Source organism: Tamandua tetradactyla, chromosome 20 (assembly GCF_023851605.1).
Source record: "Tamandua tetradactyla isolate mTamTet1 chromosome 20, mTamTet1.pri, whole genome shotgun sequence".
Classification (NCBI taxonomy): domain Eukaryota; kingdom Metazoa; phylum Chordata; class Mammalia; order Pilosa; family Myrmecophagidae; genus Tamandua; species Tamandua tetradactyla.
The window spans coordinates 52,634,666-52,658,978 of NC_135346.1; the positions used below are offsets into that span (position 1 = coordinate 52,634,666).

Sequence of the window (24,313 nt, forward strand, 5' to 3'; positions counted from 1 at the left end):
AAGAAAGTCACTGTATATACCCATGCCATTCAAAAGTAATGAAAATAGTAAAAGAAAACTGGAAGTATGATTCGGAGCCAGGACATACTTCAAAAGCACATTTTTTAGCAGGTGGTAAGTCAAGATCACCTCTAGCCTGGGTCTGCAGAGGTCTTCATGTAGAGCAAATCAAGAGTGGTGGCAGTGACTGAGCCCCACCCCCACCCCTCCCGTGCAAGCATTTCTGTCCCTCTTGGCCCACTGCCTCCAGAATATAGGAAAACAGTAAAAAGGGCTTCTTTACAAGGTCAATTCTAGCAGTCAGAATGTCCGCATAAATTCAGCCCTGTAGTTTCAGGCAAGAACTTTCCACTAGTTAGCACCTGGTTTTGAGAAGGATTTCTGGATTTGTGTCCCATCTAGTGAAATTAGAGTCTAAGATAGCCTCAGTTTTGGAAGGGAAAGATGATAAATTGAGCTTAAAATAGCTTGCAGACAGACCTGTGGTTCGGCACACCACTGTTTCATATTCCACGACTCCAGGAAACTCACCATTGGACAGCACCTACCTGAACTTAGGCTCTCATGAAATGGAGAAAGCAACATAAGCCAACAAAAAGGGAGGGTTTTACATTGTAACCAAATATGTGGATTCTTGGGTTTTGCTTTTTGAGCTTGTTCTCTAGTTTTGTTCCCACGATGACCTAGCTTCCCTTAGTATCGGGCAAAGCAGGGTCCGGCTGACCTGGGCTTGAGACAGTGATGCAGTTGCGTGTGGCAAGAACACCGCATTTGGAGGTTGGTGAGAAGGACTGAATTATGTCACTGGAAGGAGTGTCTTAGGAGGGTTTCTGATCTAGGGAATTGAGCTCTTGCTTAGTACGCAAATAGAAGCAAATCTCAGCCCGGTTCGTGGGAGGGGGCCGGAAGAGGGCCTAGAGTAGTCGCTGACCAGAGTCCTGCTGGCTCTTCCCGGACATGTAGCCCGGGCGGGCTGGGGTTGCGGTGACGCCTCGGGAACGCTAGGTGGCAGCGGTGCGTTTCCAAAGCTTGTTTTCCTACCGGAGAGCCCGGTTAGGATCCCGAGAACCCACCCTGGCTCCCTGGGAAGTGGGTAGGGAGAGAGATGCCTCAGGGTCCCCTCACTCTCCATCCCAGCGGCAGGAACCGACAGAAAAGGGTTGCTCACTTAGTGTGATCAGCCAGCCTGGAGGGTGGCTGGAAAACGCCATGATCCGCGAACGCACTGGGCGGGTAAAAGCAATCCCCCTTCAGTGGAGCCACCTCGGGAGCTGGGCCTGATCCGCCCCCTCCCCGCTCCCCACTCAAGCGCTGGTAGGTGTGCGTGTCAGTGGCGAGTGTGGGTGAGTGAGGACGTTCGGTATCTAACTGCATTCGTGGGACCCGCTGCCTGGCCAATTCGGGCAGCGTTTGCTTCGTGGTGCGGGTCACTGCGCCCGGGCGCAAAGCATCGACGGCTTCCAGGGTTCACCAGTTCCAGTCTCTGGGGTTTTGACCTTCTGGAGCTGCCGGTCCCGTCGCGGAGAGTCTGAGAGATTCCCCTCCAAACGGAGCCGCCAGGAGAAGGAGGAGGAGGCTGTGGAGAGGCCGCGGCAGGCAGGCAAGCTGGCAGGGCCGCCTTTGATGTGGGCGCGGCGCACCCAGGCGAGCTAAGCGCCCGTCCGGCCGCGCCCCGAGGGGGGAGCCCCCGGACCCCGCATCCTCATTGTGCCGGCTCGGGCCCGGGCCCGCCCCCGGCCCCCCGCCCCCTCGCCGCCCGCGCGTAGAAAACGCCCCGGCCGCCGCCAGTGGTGGGAGGCGGCGATGCGCACGGCCGGAGAGACTCGGAGGAGGAGACATGAGCCGGCGGGCGCCCAGACGGAGCGGCCGTGACGCGTTCGCGCTGCAGCCGCGCGCCCCGGCGCCGGAGCGCTGACCCCTGCCCCGCGCAGCCCCGCGTCCCGTCCGGAGAACGCTCCCCAGCTTCAGCCCCGGCGCAAATGCTGCCCCAGGAGTGAGCAAGGCAAGCAAGCCTCTCGCGGACACCCGGACGGCCGGCCGGCCAGCTGTGAACAAGCTTTCCCTGCACCCGGAGGGTGCCCTCAGCACAGCGGCGGCCACCCCGCAGCCCCCGCGCCAGCCCGGAGGGCGCAGCGCTCGGGAGGAGCCGCGCGGGGCGCTGATGCCGCAGGGCGCGCCGCGGAGCGCCCCGGAGCAGCAGAGTCTGCAGCAGCAGCCGGCGAGGAGCGAGCAGCAGCAGCAGCGGCGGCGGCGGCGGCGGCGGCGGCGGAGGCGCCCGGTCCCGGCCGCGCGGAGCGGACATGTGCAGGCTGGGCTAGGAGCCGCCGCCTCCCCTCCCGCCCAGCTATGTATTCAGCGCCCTCCGCCTGCACTTGCCTGTAAGTGCCCCGGTGCGGGGCTGCCCGCCCTGTCTGGCCATCCCTGTGCCTGTGGCTCGGTCTGCCCACGGGTCGGTTCATCTGACTTTCCGACTGCGTCTGTATCAGTCTCCGCGCGCCCCCTTCCCTCAAGTCCCACTGACCGCCTCTTCATCTCTCTCTCGCAGGTGTTTACACTTCCTGCTGCTGTGCTTCCAGGTACAGGTACGTGGACTCTTGACTCTGTTTCTCCCTCCCGTCCCTGACTAACAGTAGATGTGGACCCCTCTCCCTGGGGCCGCGCCCCATCCTTGTGCCCCACCCCTCCTGGGCGCCGAGCCCAGTGCACCTGTTCCCAGGGCGCAGAAGGGCGGCTCAGCGCACTCATGCCGGCTGGGGACCCGCCAAGGGCAAGGGGGCTAGGCTGGGGGACACAGGCCGGCGTGGGCTCTCGCAGCCTCGCTCGGCCTCGGCTGGTTGGAGATCCCTAGAGCCGGCGGGCTTAGCCGCAGCAATGTGCCCGCCCCGAGCCCCCTGCCCACAGCCAGCGAGGAGTTGGAACCTAGGATCTTTCTCTTCCAACCGTCCCTTAACATCGTCTCTCGCTCTTCCGAACAAAAAGGCTCCGTTCAGACGAGTGGATTTCGAGTCCAGAGAGAAAGCTTCAGTTGTAAATTACTCTGGTTTCAAAGGCGTTTGCAGCATTGAGAGAAAGAGGGAGAGTGGGATACGCGGGACAAGGGGGACGCGGGGCTAGAGAGGCAGAGCAGGGTGCCGGCTGAGGCGAGCGGCGCTTGCCCTCGAGACTGCTCCAGGACGGGCTGCGCTCTGCAAGCCCTCACCCAAGGTGGTGCAGCCCTGGGCTGGTTCCCTGCCTCGTTCCCCGCTCGCTCTCCGTGAATCAGAAGAGGGCTTGGCGCTCAGCCTGGAAAGCACTTGCTAAAATCTGATCTGTTACTTCAGCAGCTTTCAGACTCGGGAAGGTCTTGGCACGCAGACAGTTGGAACGCTCTGGCTTCCAAAGCCGTGGAAATGAAGGAAAAAGGGGGGGGGGGGAGGGAGAGAGAGGGGGAAAGAGGGAACCGACTTCAGCCCCGATTAGAACCAGACCAGAACTGTCTCAGCATGGGATGGGTTGGGGGGAGAGTGGCAGGCAAAGGGAAGGGCCAGCTGCCCAAACCCCACACCCACCTAGAGCTGCAAGGGAGGGTCCCTTGGAGGCTCAGGACTCAAGGCAAAAAAGGATTATCTGTCCCATCCTCTCAACTGAAGGCAGGTGTCCTCCTGGGGTTAGGAAAGAGGATGCTTAGGCTTTTGCCTTCTGGATCTGCAGATGCCCATAGAGACCCTTGAGCTGGGGTGTTGTGTGTGGATGAGACTCAACAGCCTCCTGTGGTGTTTGGTGGTGGTGGTAGGATCTGTTTATCTCCTTTCCCACTCGTGTAGGAGGAATTTTGTCATCATGATGGACATAGAGCTGGAGGCAGCCAATTGTGGGCTGAGGGATGGAAGAATGGATGGATGGATGGACAGACAAACTGATGGATTCTTTCCTTCTTTCGGGCAAGCTGGGATCCCCAGTGACTTCTTGAATCAATACAACTGGAGTCAGTAACTTAAGACTGGCTGTTTGCCAAAGCAGATGTGACCCTATGTGGTGATGGGGGTGGGAGGTGGGGTGAACGCCTGGTGTCAAAGAGAGGCCAGTGCCAGGCATGGCCTGCCTGGTCTGCAGCTGAGTCCTCAAGCAAAGTGCAGGCCCCAGGGTCACTCCAGGGTGTCTGACCTGGGCAAAAGAGCTTGTCTTACGAGTGCTGAGCCTGGAGGCAATGAGATGGGCAGGTGGATCTTGCTGTCGCTGGGTTCTTCTTGAAGTGGGGCCCGGGAGAAGCTGGCTGTGTGGTCTTTGTGTTCTCTGGTGGAGTGTGAGAGAGGGATCCCTGACTCTTCATTCCACCTCCACTTCTTGGCCAGAGTGAGAACCAGCCTCTTGGGGAAAGAGGTGGGTGGTCTGCCTGGGTCAGTTTCAGAGGCAGCTGCAAAATAGGTGAGGGCACTGCAGCCTCCTTACCCTTCCTGCATGTGGCTCCCTCCTCTACCTTTACCGTACCTCCACCTTATCCCTTCCTTTGCCCCTTTGTCCCTCCCAGATTTTCCCCATCCAAACTGCCATAGGATTGTTGTTTTAAACCTATAGTCCATGGACCCCTAGGTATCTAAGGATGGGATTATGGAGGGTGGGGCAGGGATCCCTGAAACACTGCATGCAAAATGGTATATTGGGAGGGGCTTCTTGGTTCTCACAGATTTTCAAAAGCACCCATGATCCCCAAAAGAAATGCTACCCTAGGGAGTTAATGACAAGATTGGCAGGCTCATGTCCCCATGTGCACTCCACAGACAAAGATGGGGTGACATCAGTGGTAGATTGAGGGGGGGGGAGCAGACTCCAGAGGAGCAGCTACTTCAGGGGGTTAGGGGATGCTTAGAAGGTGGTGATTAGACTCTCCCTTTACTGTTTGGCCTGAACCCCAGCTCCATCTTTCCCTGTCTGTGGGCTGCTGGGAGTTTTAATTTCCTTGTTTGTGGTGTGGGTGGCTGTGAGGCTGAAGTCATAGATGATGGGGATGGAAGAAGTTTTGCAAATTCTCATCTACCTAGAAAGGCACATAGCTTTGCTGGGAAATGGACACACCTAAGCCCTCCATGTTTTGGGGGACTGGTCCAGTATTAGCAAGGGGCTTATGGGCTCCTCCCCCTTCCCTCCATCAGTCGCCAGGCCCGGAATACGCCCCCGCCCCCACCCCACCCCCACCCCCAGCCCCAGCCACGTTTCCGTGAGCACATTCAATGCCAGACACTGCCCTGCCCCCTCCATGGGGCTGAGCCCCGCCCTCACCGGTCGGCCACCCCAGGAAGCGGGAAGCTGGGAATTTAATAAAATCCCTTCTCCACACGACCCGGGACACCGCGGATAGCTCAAATCGGAAGAATTTTAAAAATTTCCGCGGGGAGCATGCGGCGTGACCAGTAAATTGCTTTTCTGCACTTGGCTGAGCGCTGACAATGACACCGGGCTGGGCTTTTCACGCAGCTCGGCCGGCACCTGCCTGACATTGTTCCTGCCGCCAGGCTCGGCTAGGTCCTGGCTCTCCCCAGACAAGCCCGGCGCGGGGCGGGCCGCTGCGGGGGGGCGGGGGGGGGCGGGGAGGGGGGCTTCCGCCGGCCGCCAGCCCCTTGTCCGTCCCGCAGCGCCACTTCCTCTCGCACCACATGATGTGTTCAAGTTTGGAAGTTCTCGTCCACGCCCCCTGTCCTCTGGGCCTGACATCCCCCCCACCCAGCCTCCACCAAGCGATGTCCCTTGAAGCTGGCTAGCATGGGGAAAGCGTGTGCGTTGGGAAGTTGCCCTATTGGATAGAACTTTTAATTTCTTAAAGCAACAGCCTCATCCATCTGTCCATTCAGCCAGGTTATCCCTGCCGGGGCCTGCTTCTTTTTGGTCCTGAGAACAAGACCTAATCAGTTCCTGACCTCAAGGAGCTCCCAGTTAAGAGGAGAGAGAGAATAGGATTTAGTTTAATCACGCCTCTTCTCTGCAAGTATTGTGAGGGTGCATCCCTTCCCATTTAACAGTTGAGGAAACTAAGGAGTGGAGTGACTTGCCCAATGTAAAAAGAGAAGGTGCCGCCTGTAAGAATTTCAAAGTGTTGTTTTACATCAGGAAGCTCCTTTCATTCTAACCTCCATTCTGTAGGGAGGCTGGGAAGGGAGAGGGTAATTTTCCTATTTCACAAATGGAGAAACTGAGGCATAGAACTGGGAAGGGACTTGTTTAGGGCCATGACTAAAGACCTAGGATACTGGATTCAAAATCTTGTATTCTTTCTATCCCGCCAAACTGACTTTTCCAGAAAGAATACATTAGGTGGGTAAACTGAGTCCCTAGAGGCATCGTGGGGGCCAGCAGTGAGAGATCCTGGTTCGACTGAAGTGCTGGTGGTAGGGGGATGATCAGAGCCCAGGTAGGTGTCTCTGAGATTGAAGGCATCTGGCTTGGAGTCTGCAGGCTTGGATCTTGCCAGAACGTGCTGATCTGAAAGGGTTCCAGAGCCAGGGATGGGGTGTAAGACTCCATTACCCCCACCCACCCACCCAAGACTCTCTTCTGGTGTGAAGTGGGAGTGGAATGACCCACCAGCATTTTTGCAGCCCGGCAGTGTCACATGCTGTTATATAAGGAGGTGGATTTTTTAATTTTCTTGTGCATGGCATGACCAGTGTCACCCTTCTTGGGCCATGTTTGAAGAATAGGCCCAGGCTTATTAAAAGGCAGTGTGAGAGATCTGGAGTCCACGGCTACATTTGGATGGTCATTGTTGGCTCTGTTGCATCATTGCTGTGTGACCTCAGGCAAGTTACTTAACCTTTCTGGGCCTCGGTGTCTCCAAATATAAAATGGGATAAAAATAGTTCCCACTTTCTGAGATTGCTGAGCAGATTATTGTGTAGCCTGGGATCCAGCACAGAGTGAACACTAACCTGTTGTTGTCATTGTTATCCTGTTACTATTTTTCTACTGTCTCAGGCTTGGAGTCCTTACCCCCAGAGGCCTTGGATGCGAAAACCCTTTGTGAGCTGGTCTCCTTCTCCAGTCTCATTTTCTCCTTCCCCTGGACCGTTGCCTGTCCCATGAAAATTGTAGACTCTTCTGAGCTTCCACTCTCTTCTGTCTGGTCTGCTGGGTGAACTCTTGTTTGTGTTTCAAAACCTAGCTTCCTTGCCTCTTGTTCTGAGAGTTTTCCTCATCTTCACCTCACTGGCCTGGGACTGCCACCTCCTGGTCACCAGGGGGAGGGAGTCTTCACTGTTTCCCTTCTGAGAGCATGGGTTGGTCCGAGGATCCTCTCTGTGTGCTCTGTATTTTTTTGCCGGGTTGGGTCTGCCCTCCCAACATTGACAATGACCTGGGGCAGAGGCCTGAGGGAAAGGGCAGTGCCAAGGTCCCAGGCAGTGCAGCCACGGCCAGGGGAACCATCTGGCCTTAGAAGGTACATTAGCCTGCTGCCCACGTCTTGGGCCTGAGTATGGGATTCATCCTGGAACATCAGATTGTGTGTAAGTAGTCAGGCTTCCTGGTAGGAGCTGGGAGATGTTTGGGGTTCATTTGCTCAGACATCTAAGTGGCATAAAGTCTCAGGCCCATTTAAAGTTCTGCCATGCCAAGGATGGGGCCAAGAACAAGCCTCCTGGGGACCACACAGCAGAAAGACTTCTAGGCTCTGTCACTGACTCACTGTGGGTCTTCCTTCCCTGTGCCTCAGTTTACCAAGCTGGGTATCAGTAAGGTAAGCTGGGTAGCTTCTGCGATCCTTAAATGCATGGGCCTTGGCATAGAGGTTTGAATCTTGACTGTGCTGCTCACTAGCTGTTGAGCAGATTCTTTAACCTTCAACCCTCTGTACCTTGGTTTGCTTCATCTGTAAAGTGGTGTAATAGGAAGTTCCTTCTTCTTAAGGGCAGTTGTGAGGACTAAATGGGATAATGCACACCAAGGACTGAGTGTCTGATGCTTAGTAAGTAATAGAGTAATACTAATTGCTCAATAAATTATATACTTATATGTGTGCCAGGTAGTTACATGCTGCTGAGAGCTGGACAAAGCCAGGCAGGCCATGTTTCTTTGGTCACAGGGCCTCAGGCTTCCTCCAGGCTAGGTGGGGATCATAGGTTTTTGGTGTAAGTCTGCGTTTAATCCCCATTCCACCACTCCCAGACTGTGTGGCCTTGGGCAAGTTCCCTAACCTCTCTGAGTCTCTGCTTCCTCGTCTTGTGTGAAATAGGGATGATAATACCATTCCACTGGCCTATTGGGGGGCCTTGTCCTGGGCCTGGTAGACAGCAGGTACTCAATAATGGTACTGCTCCTCATTAGCAATCAGCAGATATTTATGGGGCACCTGCTACATGTCTTGTCCTAGGCTGGATTTTGAGGGGTAATGGAGAAGCCATCCAAGGCTTCAGCTTTTTTCTCAAAGTTCTTCCGCTTGTAGAGATGGCAGACTTGGGGCAACTTTATTTGCCACCCTCCTCTACCCATCCCAAATTCTGCCTTGGAATCCCATAGCACTTTGTCCCCAACTTATGACCCAGTGTGTTATGTACTGGGACTCCCAGAGAGATAGATAGCAGCATAGGCTCTGGACCCAAACCACCAGACTCCCAACTGTGCCCGGGCTGCTTGGCAGCTCTGTGATTGAGCATGGCATATGGCTTCTGCAGCTCATCCTCAAGGTGGGCATCAGGAGAGCCTCTTCTGGGGGGTGCTACAAGGGTGAACTGTGGCCACGTGTTCTGGTGGGCACTCGGAACTGCAGAGCAGCACCTTCTGCATGTGTCTTGAGGCCCACGTGTCCACCAGCTCATAGGTTCCTGGAAGTCAGGGGGAGGTTGTACCCATCCTGTGGGCCCTCTGCAGCTGGCACAGAATCTGGCGTGCAGGATGCATGTTGGCTCAGTGAGCAGAGGTGTTGGCAGAGGAGCCCCTCCAGGTCAGGCACCTGGGCTGAGCAACACCCCCTCCTATCCCCTGGGGATGGGCGCAGGGGATCAAGTCCTGTTCCAGTCCTTGGGGGTGTGATGGAAGTCTGAAGGATACGTACTGGGAGACAGGGGTTCGAGGTGCAGCAGGCATGCAGATGAAGGGCAGTGAAACCAGACTCTGGGTCAAGAGGATATGGCCAGTGAAGATCCACAGTTTCAGTCTTGAAATAACCGCAAGCCAGGTAGAGAGGACACTGTGTGTGCGTGAGTGTGTGCAAGTGTGTGTGTGTGCATGCGTGAATGTGTGTGTGTGAGGGTTTGAGTTTGTGTATGTGAGCCTGTGTGTGTGTGTGTGTATGGAAAAGCCATTGCCAGCACATGGAACCACTCTACATGGAAACAGGGAACAGCCTGGCGTGCTCAGGGCACTTGAAGATGTTGGGTGGCTGGAACGTCACATTGGGGGTGATGGAAAAGACCAGGCTAGAAAAGTGGGTAGAGCCCCTGTTGTGGTGGGCATTGGATACCAAAATAAAGGGCTTGTGTATTATCTCCTAGATACAGATGACCACACTCAGTACCCTCAAAGGCTTTTAAGGGAGATGGAATTGAAATGGAGATTGGAGGGAAGGGGAAAGAAGGAAGAGAGCATGAGCCTTTTGGGGTCCTGCCCCAACCCCCAGCTGGCTCCAGGGTTGACCAGCAGCACCCATATTGACGATCTGTGCAGAAAAGGCTGATGTATGGGGACAGAGCCAAGGCTCAGTGCCCCCTGCCCCCCGTGCTGATGCTCAGCCCTGCCGATCAATACATTGATAGCCCTGGGAGCTTAATGGACAGGCTGGGGGTGGGGAAAGCCCTTTGCAGCGTCATTCTCTGTCCTGACTGAGTTGGGTGTGGGGCTTGTATAGAGGAGAGAGAGGAGAAGTCTGGGGCTGAGGAGTGGGTGATGACTCCATTTAGAGCCAAGCTCTGATTCAGGGGTATGACCCAGCCTTCCCCTCCTCTTTCTAACAAGGGGTGGCAGCTGGGGGAAAGACAGGTGTTTTGGAGCCAGAGATGGGTTCCGATCCTGGCTTTTCTGCTTCCTTTACAACTTGGGCAAGGCCCTTGGCCTCTTCGTGTCTCTGCTTTGTAGCACGGGGGTGGTCACAGTTCCAACCTGCTCAGGCTGCGTGAGGAGGAAGGAGCTGGGGCCCGGCACAGAGCCAGGGCCCAGTACGTGGCGATATCTACACTGGCTTCACCCTCAATGGTAGTAATAACCCACAGAGCCCTGTGGCTAATGGCAGCTCCTGGGCCTGAGTCCAGCCTGCTCTTGGGGAAGAATCTGGGGAACTACCTTACGGGGTGGAGAGGAGGACTAACGTTACCAGGGCCCACCCCAGGGGGTGGGGGATGCTTGTCTCAGGCTTGAGTCCAGAACTGGAGGAGCTCTGAAGGTCCTTGGCTCTGCAGTCTGGTGCTGCTACCCAAAGAGACCAGAATGTGGCTGGAAGTCCGTGCGCCCCCTGGGATGGAGGGACCGTCCTATGTGGCCAGGCTGCTTAGGGATGGAGACATGGCTCTCAGAACTCCTCGAGGAGGGGGATCCTGGGTGGGAGGGCAGCCTGACCCAGCCTCCTCTCTTGGGTGGGGGTAAGAGTGGGGGAAGTGAGCACAAGATCCCCAGCCCTTCCATCCTTCCCACAGCCCACCCAAGAATTTGTGACCAGACCAGTTGCTGTCCTGAAATAGGGAGGAGGGGGGTGGGTGAGGGAGAGAAGGGAGAATGGACATAGGTGAGGGTGAAGTGGTAGAAAGCTTGGGGTCTAGAGTGAGGGGAAGCTGAGCTTGAATCTTGATTCCTTTGTTCTCCAGACCTGTGACTTTGGACACGTGTGATTTACCTTCACCAAGCCTCAGTCTCCTCATCTGCGAAATGGGGATAAAAATCACACCAACACATAATGGTTATTCTGGGGATTGTGTGGTTCTTGGCACAGAAGCAGTGCCAAACAAGCTGTTTAACAAAACAAAACAAAACAAAACAAAACAAAAACACACGCAGGAGAAGGCGGGAGAAAGTCCTGGCTGTCGTTATGAGTATCATCTTTTTCTGAGATAAGTATTATAAACAATCCCTGTTTTACTGATGAGATAACCGAGGCTGAAAGCAGTTAAATAAATGGGCAGTTTGGAGTGGAGCCAGGTGACACAGAAGGTCAGTTAGTGCTGGCTATTGTGCTGTTAAATGAACATGGGTGTGTATGTGTGTGTTTACGTAGGTTAGGTGTCCTGTGTCTGAGGGAGATGGAAATGTGGCCCAGATAGAAATAGGAAACCCCACAAACATGCCATGAGTGGGCCTTTGAGGCTGAAATCTTTGAGCTGGAAGGATGACGGTGGCTGTCGGAGGCCTGGTGGGAGGGGCACACTTGGTACATGAGGCTCACCCAAGCTCTTTCATCTGTGTTGGTTTCCTGCAGCTGCAGTAACAAATTACCACAAACCGGGGGGCTTGAAACAACTGGAATGTATTCTCTCACCACTCTAGAGTTTAGAAGTCTGAAGTCACGGTGTCAGCCGGGCTGTGCTCCCTGTGCATCCTGTAGAGGGGCCTCCGTCCCTTCCTTTTCCAGCTTCTGGGGGTCACCACGCACTCCTCGGCATTCCTTCGCTTGTGGCTGCATCACTACAATCTCTGCTGCTGTCTTCATGTGGCCATCTTTTCTCTTGTGTCTGTCTGTCCCTGTGTCCAAATTCCCCTCTTCTTAGACGGACACAAGTCATGGGAGCCCAATCTATTGTGATCTCATCTTAACTCATTTCATCTGCAATGACCCTATTTCCAGATAAGGTCACATTCTGAGCTATTGGGGGTTAGGACCTTAATTTGTATTTTGGGGGGACACAGTTCGAAGTATACATCCCCGCAGAGCAGGTTCCAACCGAGATGCCCGAGAGAGGAGCTTGAAAGGCAGATAGGGCTGATGGTAAGGGACTGAGCTGGGGTGTTAGGCTATGGGTGGTGGGATCTGGGAAGGCATTTCTAGCAGAAAGTTAGACACACATGCACCCTGATGAGGGCGAGATTGCAGGCAGAGTCCTCTCTGTCCCACTGAGCTCCATGTCCCTGCTCCTGGGCAGTCCCTGGTTTGGGGAATGAATGTTTCCACCAGCTGAAGCCCTCAGGGCAGGGGATGGGGCTAGGGGATTGGGGTGGAGGGGGCATTTGGGGCCTCAATCAGGCTGCAGGGGGTCCCCACAGTGGAAAAAGCTGTTCATCCCAAAGATAGTTCATGTCTATGGGGTGGTGGTGGTGGGGGGAGGCCAAGTTCGAGACACTTTCCCCTCTACCAAAGAGTAGACTTGATGGGCCAGCCCCCTCGCCTGCCTTGCCAGAGTGACAGCAGTTTGACTTTTTTCACATGGCAGCTTTTAAATGCCCCTGATAGTCGTGCACCTGAGGGGGGCGGTGGTGGGTGGGGGAGCCAGGGCAGGAGCAGCTCTGACTGTTTTGGGAAGGCCTGGCGGAGCGGGTGCTCCCTAGGACAACTCCATTCTGCATGAGCTTTGGGAGCAGGCCCTGGGAACCCCGGGGCTCTGCTGCTCCTCATTCCAGCTCTGAAACCCTCAGAGGTCTGATCTGTGAAATGGGCTGTAACAGTGCCCTCTGCATGAGTGGGTGATCCCCTACGTAGATGAAGTATGGGGTCTGCAGTGCTTCTTAGCACAAGGCCTGGGACAGAGAAAGCATGGCAGTTGGTAGCTATAAAAACATCACTGGCCATCCCTCCACGGGACACTTTGCTTCTCTGCCCAGAAAGCGAGGTGGGTGGGGGTGGCTGACCTTGCCCTGTTCTGAGCCACAGTCAGTTGACACACACATCTGCTGGGTGCCTCCTCGGGGCAGGGCCGGAGGTGCAGAGGCCTAAAGCCCCCCAGGGGCTGGCCCAGGAAGCCCACCCAGGTTTGCTCCAGCTTTTCCCACAAGGACAGATCCTGTCGGAGGCCCCCCTGCCCCCTCCCTTGGGATTGATCTGGCCACAAAGTGCAGTTTACATGGCGGGAGCCAGGCAAGATGGATTGTTTCCCCCACCTCCTGGGGTAGGGCCACCCAATAACCCCTGCTGACCCTGGGTCACCCAGGCTGCCTCTGTCCAGTGGGCCAGGATGAAAATCATTAATGGGAGCACAGCTTCTGGGGCAGGGCAGCTCCCCACGGGACCCCAGGGTTAGGAGATTGGTTTGACCTCTGGTCGATAAGGTCTCCTGTGAGCAGGAGGAGAGGTGGAGGGCAGGGAGGGATGCTGGAGGCCTGCCTTGGGGGTGGGCTGGGGAAGGGAGAGGGCAAGGCTGCCTCCCCCTCCAGAAGTCACTAGAAAGGTTGGGGGCCAGGTGGGGGTCTCGAAGACAAATGCCAGGCAGGTGTGGGCCTTAGAGGCACTGGGGTGGTTTCTTCCCTGAGAATCAGACTTCCAGGGTGCAAGATCCCGGCTGTGACTGGTGGCATCAGCTGCTGACGAGGGGCAGGGCAAGAGAAGAGGATACACCACCAGCTTGGGAGGCTCAGAGCAGCCAAATGTAACTTTTCTGAGCCTCAGTTTCTGTATCTGCTCAACGGACGCAATGAACCTTCCTGTGTTATGGGGTTGTTGGGAGCCTCAACGGCATAGCATTTTCCCAAACTGTCCTCTGGGCCCGTGTGAGTGGTGGTAGGCTTGGGTCGTGGAGAGCCTTCTGTTTGCAGGCTTTGCACAGAGCCTTTTAAAGGGGCACCCCGATCTGATAAGAGCCTTTACCCCCTGTGAGCGCTTACTTGGTGCCTGCTCCTGTTCTGAGCACTTTATATGTTGCTTTAAGTGTTTGATCTTCACAGCAATCCATGGGCAGTTAGCATCATCATCACCCTCATTTCATAGGTGGAGAAACGGAGGCACAGGGAGGCTAGTAACTCCTCTAACGTCCTTTGGCTCCCCTGGGGTTTGAATCTGGGGCTGGCTGCTCCTGGTCATTACAGCATTTTGCACCAGTGAGGCCGGCAGAGCCCTGTACCATGGAGCTAAGGGACAGGGCCAAGGCCCTGTGGGTTGTGGGGCCACAAACACCTGTCAGGTAAGCTTCAGAGCCTCAGTTTCCTCATCTGCAATGTGGGAAGATGCTTCTACTATGAGGATTATTGTGAAGGTTAAATAATACAGTCCAGTAGATGGGCCTGTGGGGCCCACGTTAGGGTGGGGGGAAGGTGTAGGTCAGCTTGAGGACAGCCCGCAGGCTGGGCCTGGGAGCTGTAGCCTGGAGGAGAACATGTCCTCTGCCCTGGGGAACTCATAGTTGGGGTAGACATGCGTGTGCAGCCAAGGTTCCAGGGGTTCTCCCGTGGGGTGGGCAGGACTGTTCTCAGGGGAACCGGGTCCTGTGTGGGCCTCCTGTGTGCCTGGCACTGTGCCATAGACCTGGAAGATGGCAGAGCAGAATGCCATTTGGTTTTATTGTTCAGATGGGATGAAACCCTGAGATGATTAGCAGGTCATAGGAAACCTCCTTGAACGCTGAATGGGCAGGACAGTACTTCAGGTCTTTCGAAATGCATTTGTTTATTCATTCATTTAAGAAATGTTTGAGTTTCTACCACGCTAGGTGCTGGGGATATAGCAGCAAATAGGTAAGAAACAGCTCTAGCTTTCATGGTGCTGCCAGGCTAGTGGGGGAGAGAGAGGATAAGCAAGTCCATACAGGCTCGGTCAGGTTGGAAATCAACACAAAGCATAGTGGGTAAAGGGGTGGAAAGTAATGGAGGTGGGCGCTCTCTCAGAAGGGGGGTCAAGGAGGCCTGCCCGAAGAGGTGACATTTGAGCTGAGACCCAAATGAAGTAGAAGGGCCAGAATATACAACTCTGGGAAAGAGCTTTGAGGCCAAGGGAACAGCAAGTGCAAAGGCCCTGAGGCAAGGGTGTGTTTACGATGTTAACAGGCTTGGTGAGGCAGCCACAGTACCTGGAGGGGAGAGAGTGGGGGGAGATGAAGGCACAAAAGAAGTCAGGGGCTCACTGTGCAGGGCTTTGAGGCTGTGGAAATCCCTGGAGAGCGTGGGAGGGAGAATTATGGGTGTAGGAGGGTAGACTACCAGGAGGCAAGAGTGGAACCAGGAGGCTGGTGAGGAGGCAGGTGCAAGTGGTCCAGGCCCTAGGCAATGTTTGTGGACAGGGAGGCTGGGGAGATATGTGTTGGTCTGAGCAGAGAAAGCTCCCTGGAGGTAGGAAACAGAAACAAGCTAAACCTTGAGGGTTATAGAAGATCTTGATGGGGACGCAAATTGAAGGTTTCCCTAAGAGGGGCCTGGGATGTGGGCAAATGCCTGGTGGTAGGTAGGGATGAGGATGAGAGTCCTTGGGGGACAGGAGGAGACCCCTAGCATCAGCTCCCCAGGAAGAAATTGCCCCAGACACTGGTCTGTTTGTTCCCAGGGGAGACATCCCTCTCCGGTCTCCATGTCAGTTTTGGTACTTTTCTTCCTGTTTTCTCACTTTATCTTCAAAGCCATCCTGGAATCTGCCCTACCACTTTACCTTGAAGGAATCTGGGTCAGAACCAACCATGTGCCCAAGTCACACGAGAAAGCCTCACTCCATCCTGCGCCTTTAATTCTGGGTTGTAGTGGAAAGAGCGAGCTTTGTTATCAAATAGACCAAGACCTGATTCTTAGCCTTGCTGCTTCCTGACTGGTCCACCATGGTTGACTTGCTCCACCTCTCTGAGCCTCAGTTGCCTCCTCTGTGAAATGGGGCGGTGGCAGGGTGGTTATGCGTGTGCCTGGTGGGCCCGGCCCAGAGCGGGTGCCGAGGAGGCCCCTGCTCCCAGCTGTGAACATTGCTGGCTGCTCTGGGAGAGGGCCCAGGGGTTCCAGGTGGCTTACCGCCTCCCCGTTCCCTGCCCAGGTGCTGGTGGCCGAGGAGAACGTGGACTTCCGCATCCATGTGGAGAACCAGACGCGGGCTCGGGACGATGTGAGCCGGAAGCAGCTGCGGCTGTATCAGCTCTACAGCCGGACCAGCGGGAAACACATCCAGGTGCTGGGCCGCAGAATCAGCGCCCGCGGCGAGGATGGGGACAAGTATGGTACGTGCCTACCCCTCCACCTGGAGACACCCTCTCCTGGCTTCAGAGACCTCAGGTTCAAATCCCAACTCTGCCACATCCTGGCTGCAGGACTTAGGCCAGTGACTCAGCATTTCTGAGCCTCAATTTCCTCATCTGTAAAATGGGGATGCAGGAGTGTGTGCTGGAGGACATGAATTAAAAGTGCTTTGCTGCTGCTCCCCATGCCCGTTGCTTCACCTGCCCCAGGTTGGACACTCCCAGGGTGGGGCTTCTGGATCATGCTTTTTGGATGCTTTCCTGGTGGTAGAAATCTGGACTGGTGTGTATATGTGTGTGTGCACGTGCAGGTGTGTGTGGCTGTATGTGTGTATGTTGGTTGTGTGCAGGTGTATGTATGTGTGTGGGTGCAGGTGTGTGTGTACAGGTATATGCGTGTCTGTGTGTGTGCAGGTGTGTGCATGTTTGTACATGTGTTTGTGCATGTGCATATGTGTCCTCCGAGCTGGAGTCTGGGCACTTGTGAGCACCGGACACTCATGCCTCCTTGGGCCACAGTTTGACACACCCTTGACCCTGGAAGTGGCCAGCCCTCCTCAGGGTATTTGGAACCATGATTCTCAGGCTGCCTCTGCAGAGGTGGTTGTGGGAGGGAGACACTCAGACTCCCCTCACTCCCCAAGCCCCCAGCCCACAAAGACCCCAAAGACCTCAGCAGTGAGTGAAACAGCCATGACTTACCTTCCCAGAGCCCAGGGGCAGCTGGCAGAGACAGACATTGAGCAAATATCACTATGCACATTATTTATTTAAAATTGCTGGAAAGGGAAAGCAGAGGCTGCCATGAGGCCTCCTGGTCCTCCACCCTCTCGGGGAAAGCACCTGCGCTACCCCCTCCCCCCACTCCACACCACCCGCAATTCTTGCTTCTTGCAGGGCCCGGGGCTGAGCCTGCCAGCCCCAGCTCTTCTGGGATGATGCCCCGCCGGCCCCTGCCCAGTGTAGTCAGGACGTGACAACAAGACAAATAATTTCTTGGACCTTTTATCTTGGACACCATTTATTTTCCCCAAGCCCCGGGGCAGGACTGACCTCATGGTATGGCCGCGTGTGGCAGCTGCACCGGCACTGGGGGCTGGGCTGGGCCAGGCCAGGCAGGGCAGGGCAGGGCTGGGCCGCACCAGACCACACCATCTCTCTCCAGGCCAGCTGCCTCCCTCCCTTCTCCTTCACTCTTTGCTGCCTCCCTTGCCCTCCCTCTCTCTTTCCCTTTCGTGTCTTTTCTTGGTCTTGCTGTTTCTCTTTTTATTTGGGTGGCGCCTTCTCTCCTCCTTAGTTCTCACTCATTCTCCCTCTGTTTCATCATGCCATCTCCCCCTTCCCACGTCTCTGTCCTCCTCTCTCTGACCACAGCATCGCTTCCCTGCTCCCATATCTGCCAGCCCTCTGTTGGTTGCCTCTCTGGGCCTCCCCTCTGCCCCCCCAGGACACCTGGCTGTGCTGGGCAGACCCAGGTGGCGGTTTTCCCTGGGAGTTGTTGTCCAGTTGCTGCCAGGGAAGGGGCAGCTGGCTGGCCAGGGTGGGAGGGAGGTGCCCTCCTAGGGAGCCCCCGGAGCTCTTGCTGGCCCCTCCAGGCTAGGAGAGTACGGGGGCGGGGGGGTTCAGACTATGGTCTAAACCATCTGTCCACACCCTGAGACAACACACATGAGCTCGGGAAGGAGCAGAGCCCAGAAACCACTGGCCCTCACTCCAGAAGTCACTTGCCCTCTCATTTCCACTGCCTGCACTGGGGAGTCTGGGGGCTCTCACTTGCTGTGTGACTTTGGCCAAGCCCCTTGCCTTCTCTGGGCTTCAGTTTCCCTTCAGTAAAACAACAAGCTTGGGCTCGAGCAGTCTTTCTTTAAAGTTCATTGGAATCGCCAGGGGATCTTGTCAGTCTGCTGCTTCCTTGTCAGGGCTGAGCTTCTACCTTACTGATAAGCTCCCAGGTAGGGCTAATGAGCCATGCTTTGAGTGTAGAGGGACTGGGCCATCTTGGCTTCTCCACTAACCTCAGGATTTAACAATCCTCCCCTGAGGAATATTTTTATGCACACCCCAACCTCCCAGCACCCAGGGCGACGTGGGCCTTGCCGGCTGCTGCTACTCCATTTAAATGTCGCATTAGAAACGCAGATGAGGCAAATGGACCCCATCTGTGAGCCCTGGGAGAGGAAGTGAAACAATGGAGCCAACCGAGGCTTCCAATCTAGATAATCAATACAAATATTATTGGGAGTGTGATTTATGTGGCCTTGCTGGGACAGGAGGGTGGGGCTGCCCAGTGGATCTGCATCAGGGGCCTGGCCTGCCCCTGTGGGGGAGGGGCAGCGGTCACGCAGTCCCGGGTCAGGCCTGGGCTTCCGGGACCATCCAGGAACAGAACCTGCCTCCTCCTTCTCCTGGCTGGGTCTGGGCTCAAAGAATCACAGCACCTGAGACTTTGAATGCACACTTAGAATCCCATAATTTTATAGCCTGCAGTCTCACAATTTCAGTAAACACTAAGTATAAACGGAATTCCTACCTGCAATCTGGAATTCCCACAAACACTCTGGATCTCAGAGTATCAGTAAACACCTGGAATCTTTAAGAGGGTGGCATCCTGAGGCCCTAGACTCTGCCTGGGAGGGCTCCAGGTGCAGGCGCACCTTTGTCAGGAGCTCCAGGAGCAGTGGGCTGCCCTTTGGTGAGATCTGCAAAAATGTGGTTGGGGCCCCAGCCCCTGGAATTTCTGCTGGAGGGTCTTCTCGAAGCCCCCTAGAGCTTAACCGGAGCACTGAGGGAACCCTGAGGGTATGTGTGCCAGGAAGGAGGGGTCTATCTTAGCTTTGGGCTGGACTCTGGAGGGAAAGGACTGCTGGTCACAGGGCTGTGTGATACAACTGAGGTGGGGGAGGGAGGGCTGTGCCCTGTGCATCTGGGATTGCATCAGCCTGCCCCTTCCTCCCCCCTCCTGGTCATTCTTGTCCTGCAGCCACCTGGAAGAAACAGGAGACAGGACCCCAGGTTCCAGCTGCAGCTCTGCTATCAAGCAGCCCACACAGCCTGGGGCTGGCGACTCTGGCCCTGGGCTCCATTTCTTCATCTTCCTAGTGGGAGTGGGAAGGCCCCCGTCTGCCTGCCTGATGTCCTTCGGCCCAGATACAGTGGCATCAGCATCTCCTGGCTGTGGGAAGTCAGGCTGCTGGGTGCTGGGGGCTTGAGTCCTAGAGTGGAACCAGCACTTGGAGAACCTGGGGCTAGCCGGGTCTCCACTCAGGGAGGTGTCAGAGGCCCCCTGCCTGATCTCATTACAAAGCAGGGTTTCTCTACTTGAGACAAAAATTACTTTAAAAACTGTTTTGCAATGGTCCGGCCAACTAGAACAGACAGTGCCCCAAACAGACCCCTGGCCAGGCCCTGGGAGGAGCCGAGTTAGCCAAGGAGGCAGCGTTTTGAGGGGCTGAGCATGATGTAGATGCTGGAGGCCGATGGGGCTTGAATCTTGGCTCCCCCTCTGAGAGACCGTGATTTTGCAATAAGCCTTCCTGATCCTGTTTCCTCTTCTATGAAATGGGTTAATTGAAATGAGAGAACATCTTATGCCCAAAGGTTACATTGTTATTAAAACAAGGATATTAATATTAACCTCCTGTACTCATTACTATTGTCGGGGTGGGGAGGGGGCACGGTCGTGGCATTGCTTCCTGGGGCTCCCTTGGAGAGAAGGGGAGCTGCCTCTGTCCCATTGGCAGGACCCTGGCATGTAGAAGGGGCATTTTCCAGGTTCCAGGAAGCAGGGTCAGGGGACCATATGCTGGCTGCTGTCTGTGGCCAGGTGAGGAAGGGTCTTTAGACCCTCTTGCTGAGTGTAATCTAGTCTCCTTCATTCATTCAAAGCATAATTACTGAGCACCTGGGATGCAGTGGTGGGTAGCACATAGCTGGACCCAGCCCCCATGTGCTCACCTAGACCCTTACTAGGGGCTGAGTTTAGCGGGAAGAACCTGGCTCCCTTTCTTGCTATGTGACCTTGGGCCCCGTCCCCTTCCTTCCCTGGGCTCAGCTTCCACCTCTTGAGCGGGGATGGTTGGCACAGGGTGGAGTCGGTCCTCTGCAGGCTCCTTCGGGCTCAGGCATGGTCTTCATCTGTGGGTCCCACTGTGTCCCGGTGACCAGAGTCATGGGGAGCCAACCAGCCTCAGCCCAGTCTCAGCTCCCCTGGGAAGCCTTCCCGATCCCCAGGTCGGTGGACTACCCACGAGTCCCCATGCCCAATCTTGTCTCAGTAAGAATCCTGCTGAAGTGGAACTTCTGGGGATGCCTCTGGCTCCCCTCCGAGAACGGAGCTCCTAGGAAGCAGTGACCTTGTCTGGCTCTCTGCTGTGCCCACTCATCTGGTACGTGGCCTGGCTAGCACAGGCGCCCCCTTAAAGTTTGCTAGATAAGTGAATGAAATAATTATGGGACAACTCAAAGCACAGTCAGGGGCTGACTTGTCTGACTTGCCCCGGAAGGGGTTGAGCTTGTGAGGAGGGTGGGAGAGAGTTCTCTTGTGCCCATCTCCCTCATTTTGGTATATCTGCCTGCGGGGGCGGGGGGGGGGGCAGCGTTTGAGCAAGGAACAAGCTCCTCTGGACTGAGGCAGCAGGAACCCTGTCTGTCTGCATCTGACCCTACCCCCATAGTCCACTCTCCACTCAAAGTTTCAGAGTGTAAAGATATGTCACTCTGATACCCAAACATTCTCTTCCTGCTTAGAATAAAATCTGCAGCACGGCCTGGCTTCTGACGACACTCTAACCCAGACTCCATCGTGCCCCTTTTTGCTCACATTGGTCCAGCCAAAGAGGCCTTCTTGCTGTCCCTTAAACACCCCAGGCATGCTCCTGTCTATGGGCCTTTGCACCTGCTGTGCCTCCAACCTGAGAATGCTCCCCTCCCTGACACCCCACGGCCCTCTCTCTTACTGCACTCAGGCTTTTGTTCTTTTCTCCCCTTAGGAGAGAGTCCTCATCTCTGTTCCCCTATGACTGTATTTTCTTCCTAGCATTTAGGATGCCCTGACATAATATGATGTATTTATTTATTCACTGTTTGTCTCTCCTGTTAGGATGCAAACTCCTTGAGAGAGGGGTGTTTGTCTGTTTCGTTCATTGCTGTATCCCCAGTGCAGGGAGCCCTCCAGACAGACTTGAGAAAATGAATGAATGGCTGGTTCCATGCATGCATCTGGGGGTGTGGACAGGGGATCATTCCCCCAGGGGTGCCAAGGCAGAGAGTTTTCTCCTTATGCTGGGGGTGGGGTGGGGTGGCTGCCTGGCACACAGTAGGTACTTGGCAAGCCCCCACAAACCCACCCTCTCTCCCTTCCTCCCTCCCTCCATCTATGAGGCCCACCTGCCTTGTGCAATGGGGATTCAGTGATAAACAGATCCAGCTCTCCCTAGGAGCTTTCCCAGCTGGGAGCGGCGTGTTAATATCTCAGCCTAAACCCCTGCCCTGTTCATGTCCTACAACTTCTTTCTCCGGTGAGGAGTGGCCACCCATGCCTCGCTCACCCCATAGCTGGAATGGCAACCCTAGAGCTACAGCTAGGATTAAATATAGCTCCTGATCAATCCTGTTGATTTTTTTCCCCTTTTCCTTTCCGGTGAAGCCCGTGTGGGCTGCACACCACCTCAGGAGCTTTAGGAGAAGGGAAACTGTGGGTACCTTCGGAGAAAAGACCACAGCATGTGTGTGTGTGTGTGTGTGTGTGTGTGTGTGTGTGTGTGTGTGTGTGTGTGTGTGTGTGTGTGTGTGTGTGTGTGTGTGTGTGTGTGTGTTTGCTGACCTGGCCCACCTTCCGAGGGGAGGAAGGGAGCACTGATGTGGTGTCACCACTAAGCTCCTTTTGTGGCGTCCTTGCTGGAGGACGATGCTTGGAGTGGGGCCAGCAGCACCGTCAGCACTGGAATCGAAGCGTTTGGCCGCGGCCACCCCTGCTTGGCCCTAGATGGGGGGGGACAGCTCTGCCCAGCCTCTGGCTGGCTCCTGGTCTCCCACTCTTCTCACAGGTCTTGGGGGCATTTCCATCCAGGCCTGGGGGAATAAGCCTATCTCCAGTTTTGTTTTCCCTCTCTCTGGGTCTTGTCTCCTGTGTCTCTCACTTGACTCCATCTCTCTTTGTGCTGTGGCTCTCTGGTTTTCTAGCTGTCGCTCTGCATCTTTCCCTGCTGTTTTTCACCTTTCAAACCACAGGTCTTCCGAGTGAGGCACCTGGATCACCCCCTGGGAAGTCCAGCTAGGGGATCAATTATACTGGCTTCCATCCATCCATCCAACCATCCATCCATCCAACCATCCATCCATCCATCCACCCATGTCACTTTTCTCTTCTCTGTTATCACCACCCTACCCCCACCCCAACCCCACTTGCGTTCCTCTGTCTGAATCTCTGTCTGTCTCTGACTAGCTTTGGAGTTACTCTGCCTGTGTTCAAATCCTAGTCCCAGCACTTGCTGCCTGTGTGACTTTAGGCAGGTAATTAACTTCTCAGTACTTCAGTCTCTTTGTCTATAAAATGGGCATACTAGTTCCTACCTCACAGGGTTGACATTAGAATCAAATGAGATAATCCATGTTCAGAACTGGCACATGGTAAGTGCTCAAAAAAGTATTAGCTATTATTTTATTATTATCATTGTTATTCCAGACACTGAAGAGAAACAGGAAAAAACAAAACAAAACAAAAAGACTGCATGGGTTATAGAAAGGGCTTTCTTTCCAGCTGCTTTTCTTCCGCTCCTTTTTTTCCCTTTCTGCTTCTGTCTGGATGCTGGAGACGGAGTGGGTGCCCTCGAGCTCTTTTCCTCCCATCCCCTTCCCTGACCCCAGCCGTGGGCAGGCACAGGGCTTCTGCTGAATTCCTTTTCTAGAGAGGACTGTGGCACGGGTCACCCCATCCTGCATTTGCTCCCCCTCTGGTTCCAGGCAGCCTTTTCTTCCCTTGCCCAGCGCTGAAACCAGACGGAGGTGGGAACTGCCTCTTGGGCTGTGGTCTAAGCCCAGCCTTGGGAGCACCTAAGGGACCCCCTACCTCCCAGTATTGGTTCCAAGGCATCTTCCAGGAGGCAGCCCTAAAGGCCCCTTCCTACGTCAAGGTTGTTTGGGAATAGAGCAGGGAGGCATGGGCCCCAACCTTCAGTCCTATGGGTATCTTTACCCACAGACCTCTGCCCCAAGAAATCTAGGCCAAAAAGAATGCCATCCCTCCCCACCTTTGGGGTTCACACCCCCACTCTTCCAGGAAGGAGAAATGAGCAGTGGGATAGATAGTCTAAGACCAGGGATTCTGGGTCAGCCTGCCTGGGTTTGTATCTTAGCTCCATCACTGTTTGAGATTGGGACTCAGTTTTTTTGCCTGTAAAATAGGGATAATTATAATTGTTCTAATTGGTAAGGATTAAATGAGGTCATATATGTTAGGTAGTAAGAATATTGTAAGCTCTAAATAAATGTCTTACTGATACTTCCTAGAAGGGTAGAACTGAAAGAGGCCTTAGGGCTCACCTAGTCCTGGCCCAGAGAGGGACAGAGTTTTTCTCTTGGTTACACAGCAAGTTAGAATATGCTGAGGCTGGAGATGAGGTGGGCAGGAGTCCAGGGTTCTAGCATGTGGCTTAAGAAATGAAGGCCAGAGATTGTTCTCACTTGAAGGGAACAGAGTGGTAAAGAACATTAAGTGGGTAGCCACGGTGGCTCAGCAGGCAGAGTTCTCCCCTGCCATGCTGGAGACCAGGGTTCGGTTCCCGGTGCCTGCCCAGGTTAAAAAAAAAAAAAGAAAAAAAACATTGAGTGTGGGGTCAGAGAACTGGTCAGAGAACTGGGTTCAAATTCTTACCTCTTACTAGCTATGTGACTTAGGGCAAGTCCCTTTACCTGTCTGACTCTCATTTTCTTTAACTCTAAGGTGGTGTTAGTCATACCTACCTCACAAGGCTGTCTATGAGCTTATGAAAAATTGTGTATTGATCATTTACTATGAGCCAGGCATGTGTTAGGTGCTAGAAATAACAGTGGTGAAAGAGACATTAATCCTCTCTTGGAGCTTACCTTCTGAAGGGTGGAGAAGAAAATAAAAAAAGGTAACAAACAAGATGATTGTGGAGAAGAGCTCCAAGAAAAACAGTAGGAGCATGAGGTGGAGTGGCAATGTGAGGGTGGTGCCCACATTAGATTATGTGGTCAGGGAAGGCCTCTCTGAGAAGGTGACATTTGAGTTAGAACCTGGGAAATGAGAAGTTACGATGGGAGGAGCTAGACAA

General features: G+C 54.7%; 1 protein-coding gene across 1 annotated transcript in view; it reads left to right on the forward strand.

Annotated features, from left to right (window-relative positions):
• The first annotated feature begins 2,346 nt into the window (after window positions 1-2,346).
• The window catches only part of FGF18 (fibroblast growth factor 18), a 33,582-nt gene continuing 11,615 nt past the window's right edge, over window positions 2,347-24,313 (forward strand). The window contains exons 1-3 of the mRNA XM_077137988.1: window positions 2,347-2,378; window positions 2,546-2,582; window positions 15,821-16,001. Of these exons, the coding sequence (XP_076994103.1) occupies window positions 2,347-2,378; window positions 2,546-2,582; window positions 15,821-16,001 (250 nt within the window). The remainder of the gene's footprint in view (window positions 2,379-2,545; window positions 2,583-15,820; window positions 16,002-24,313) is intronic.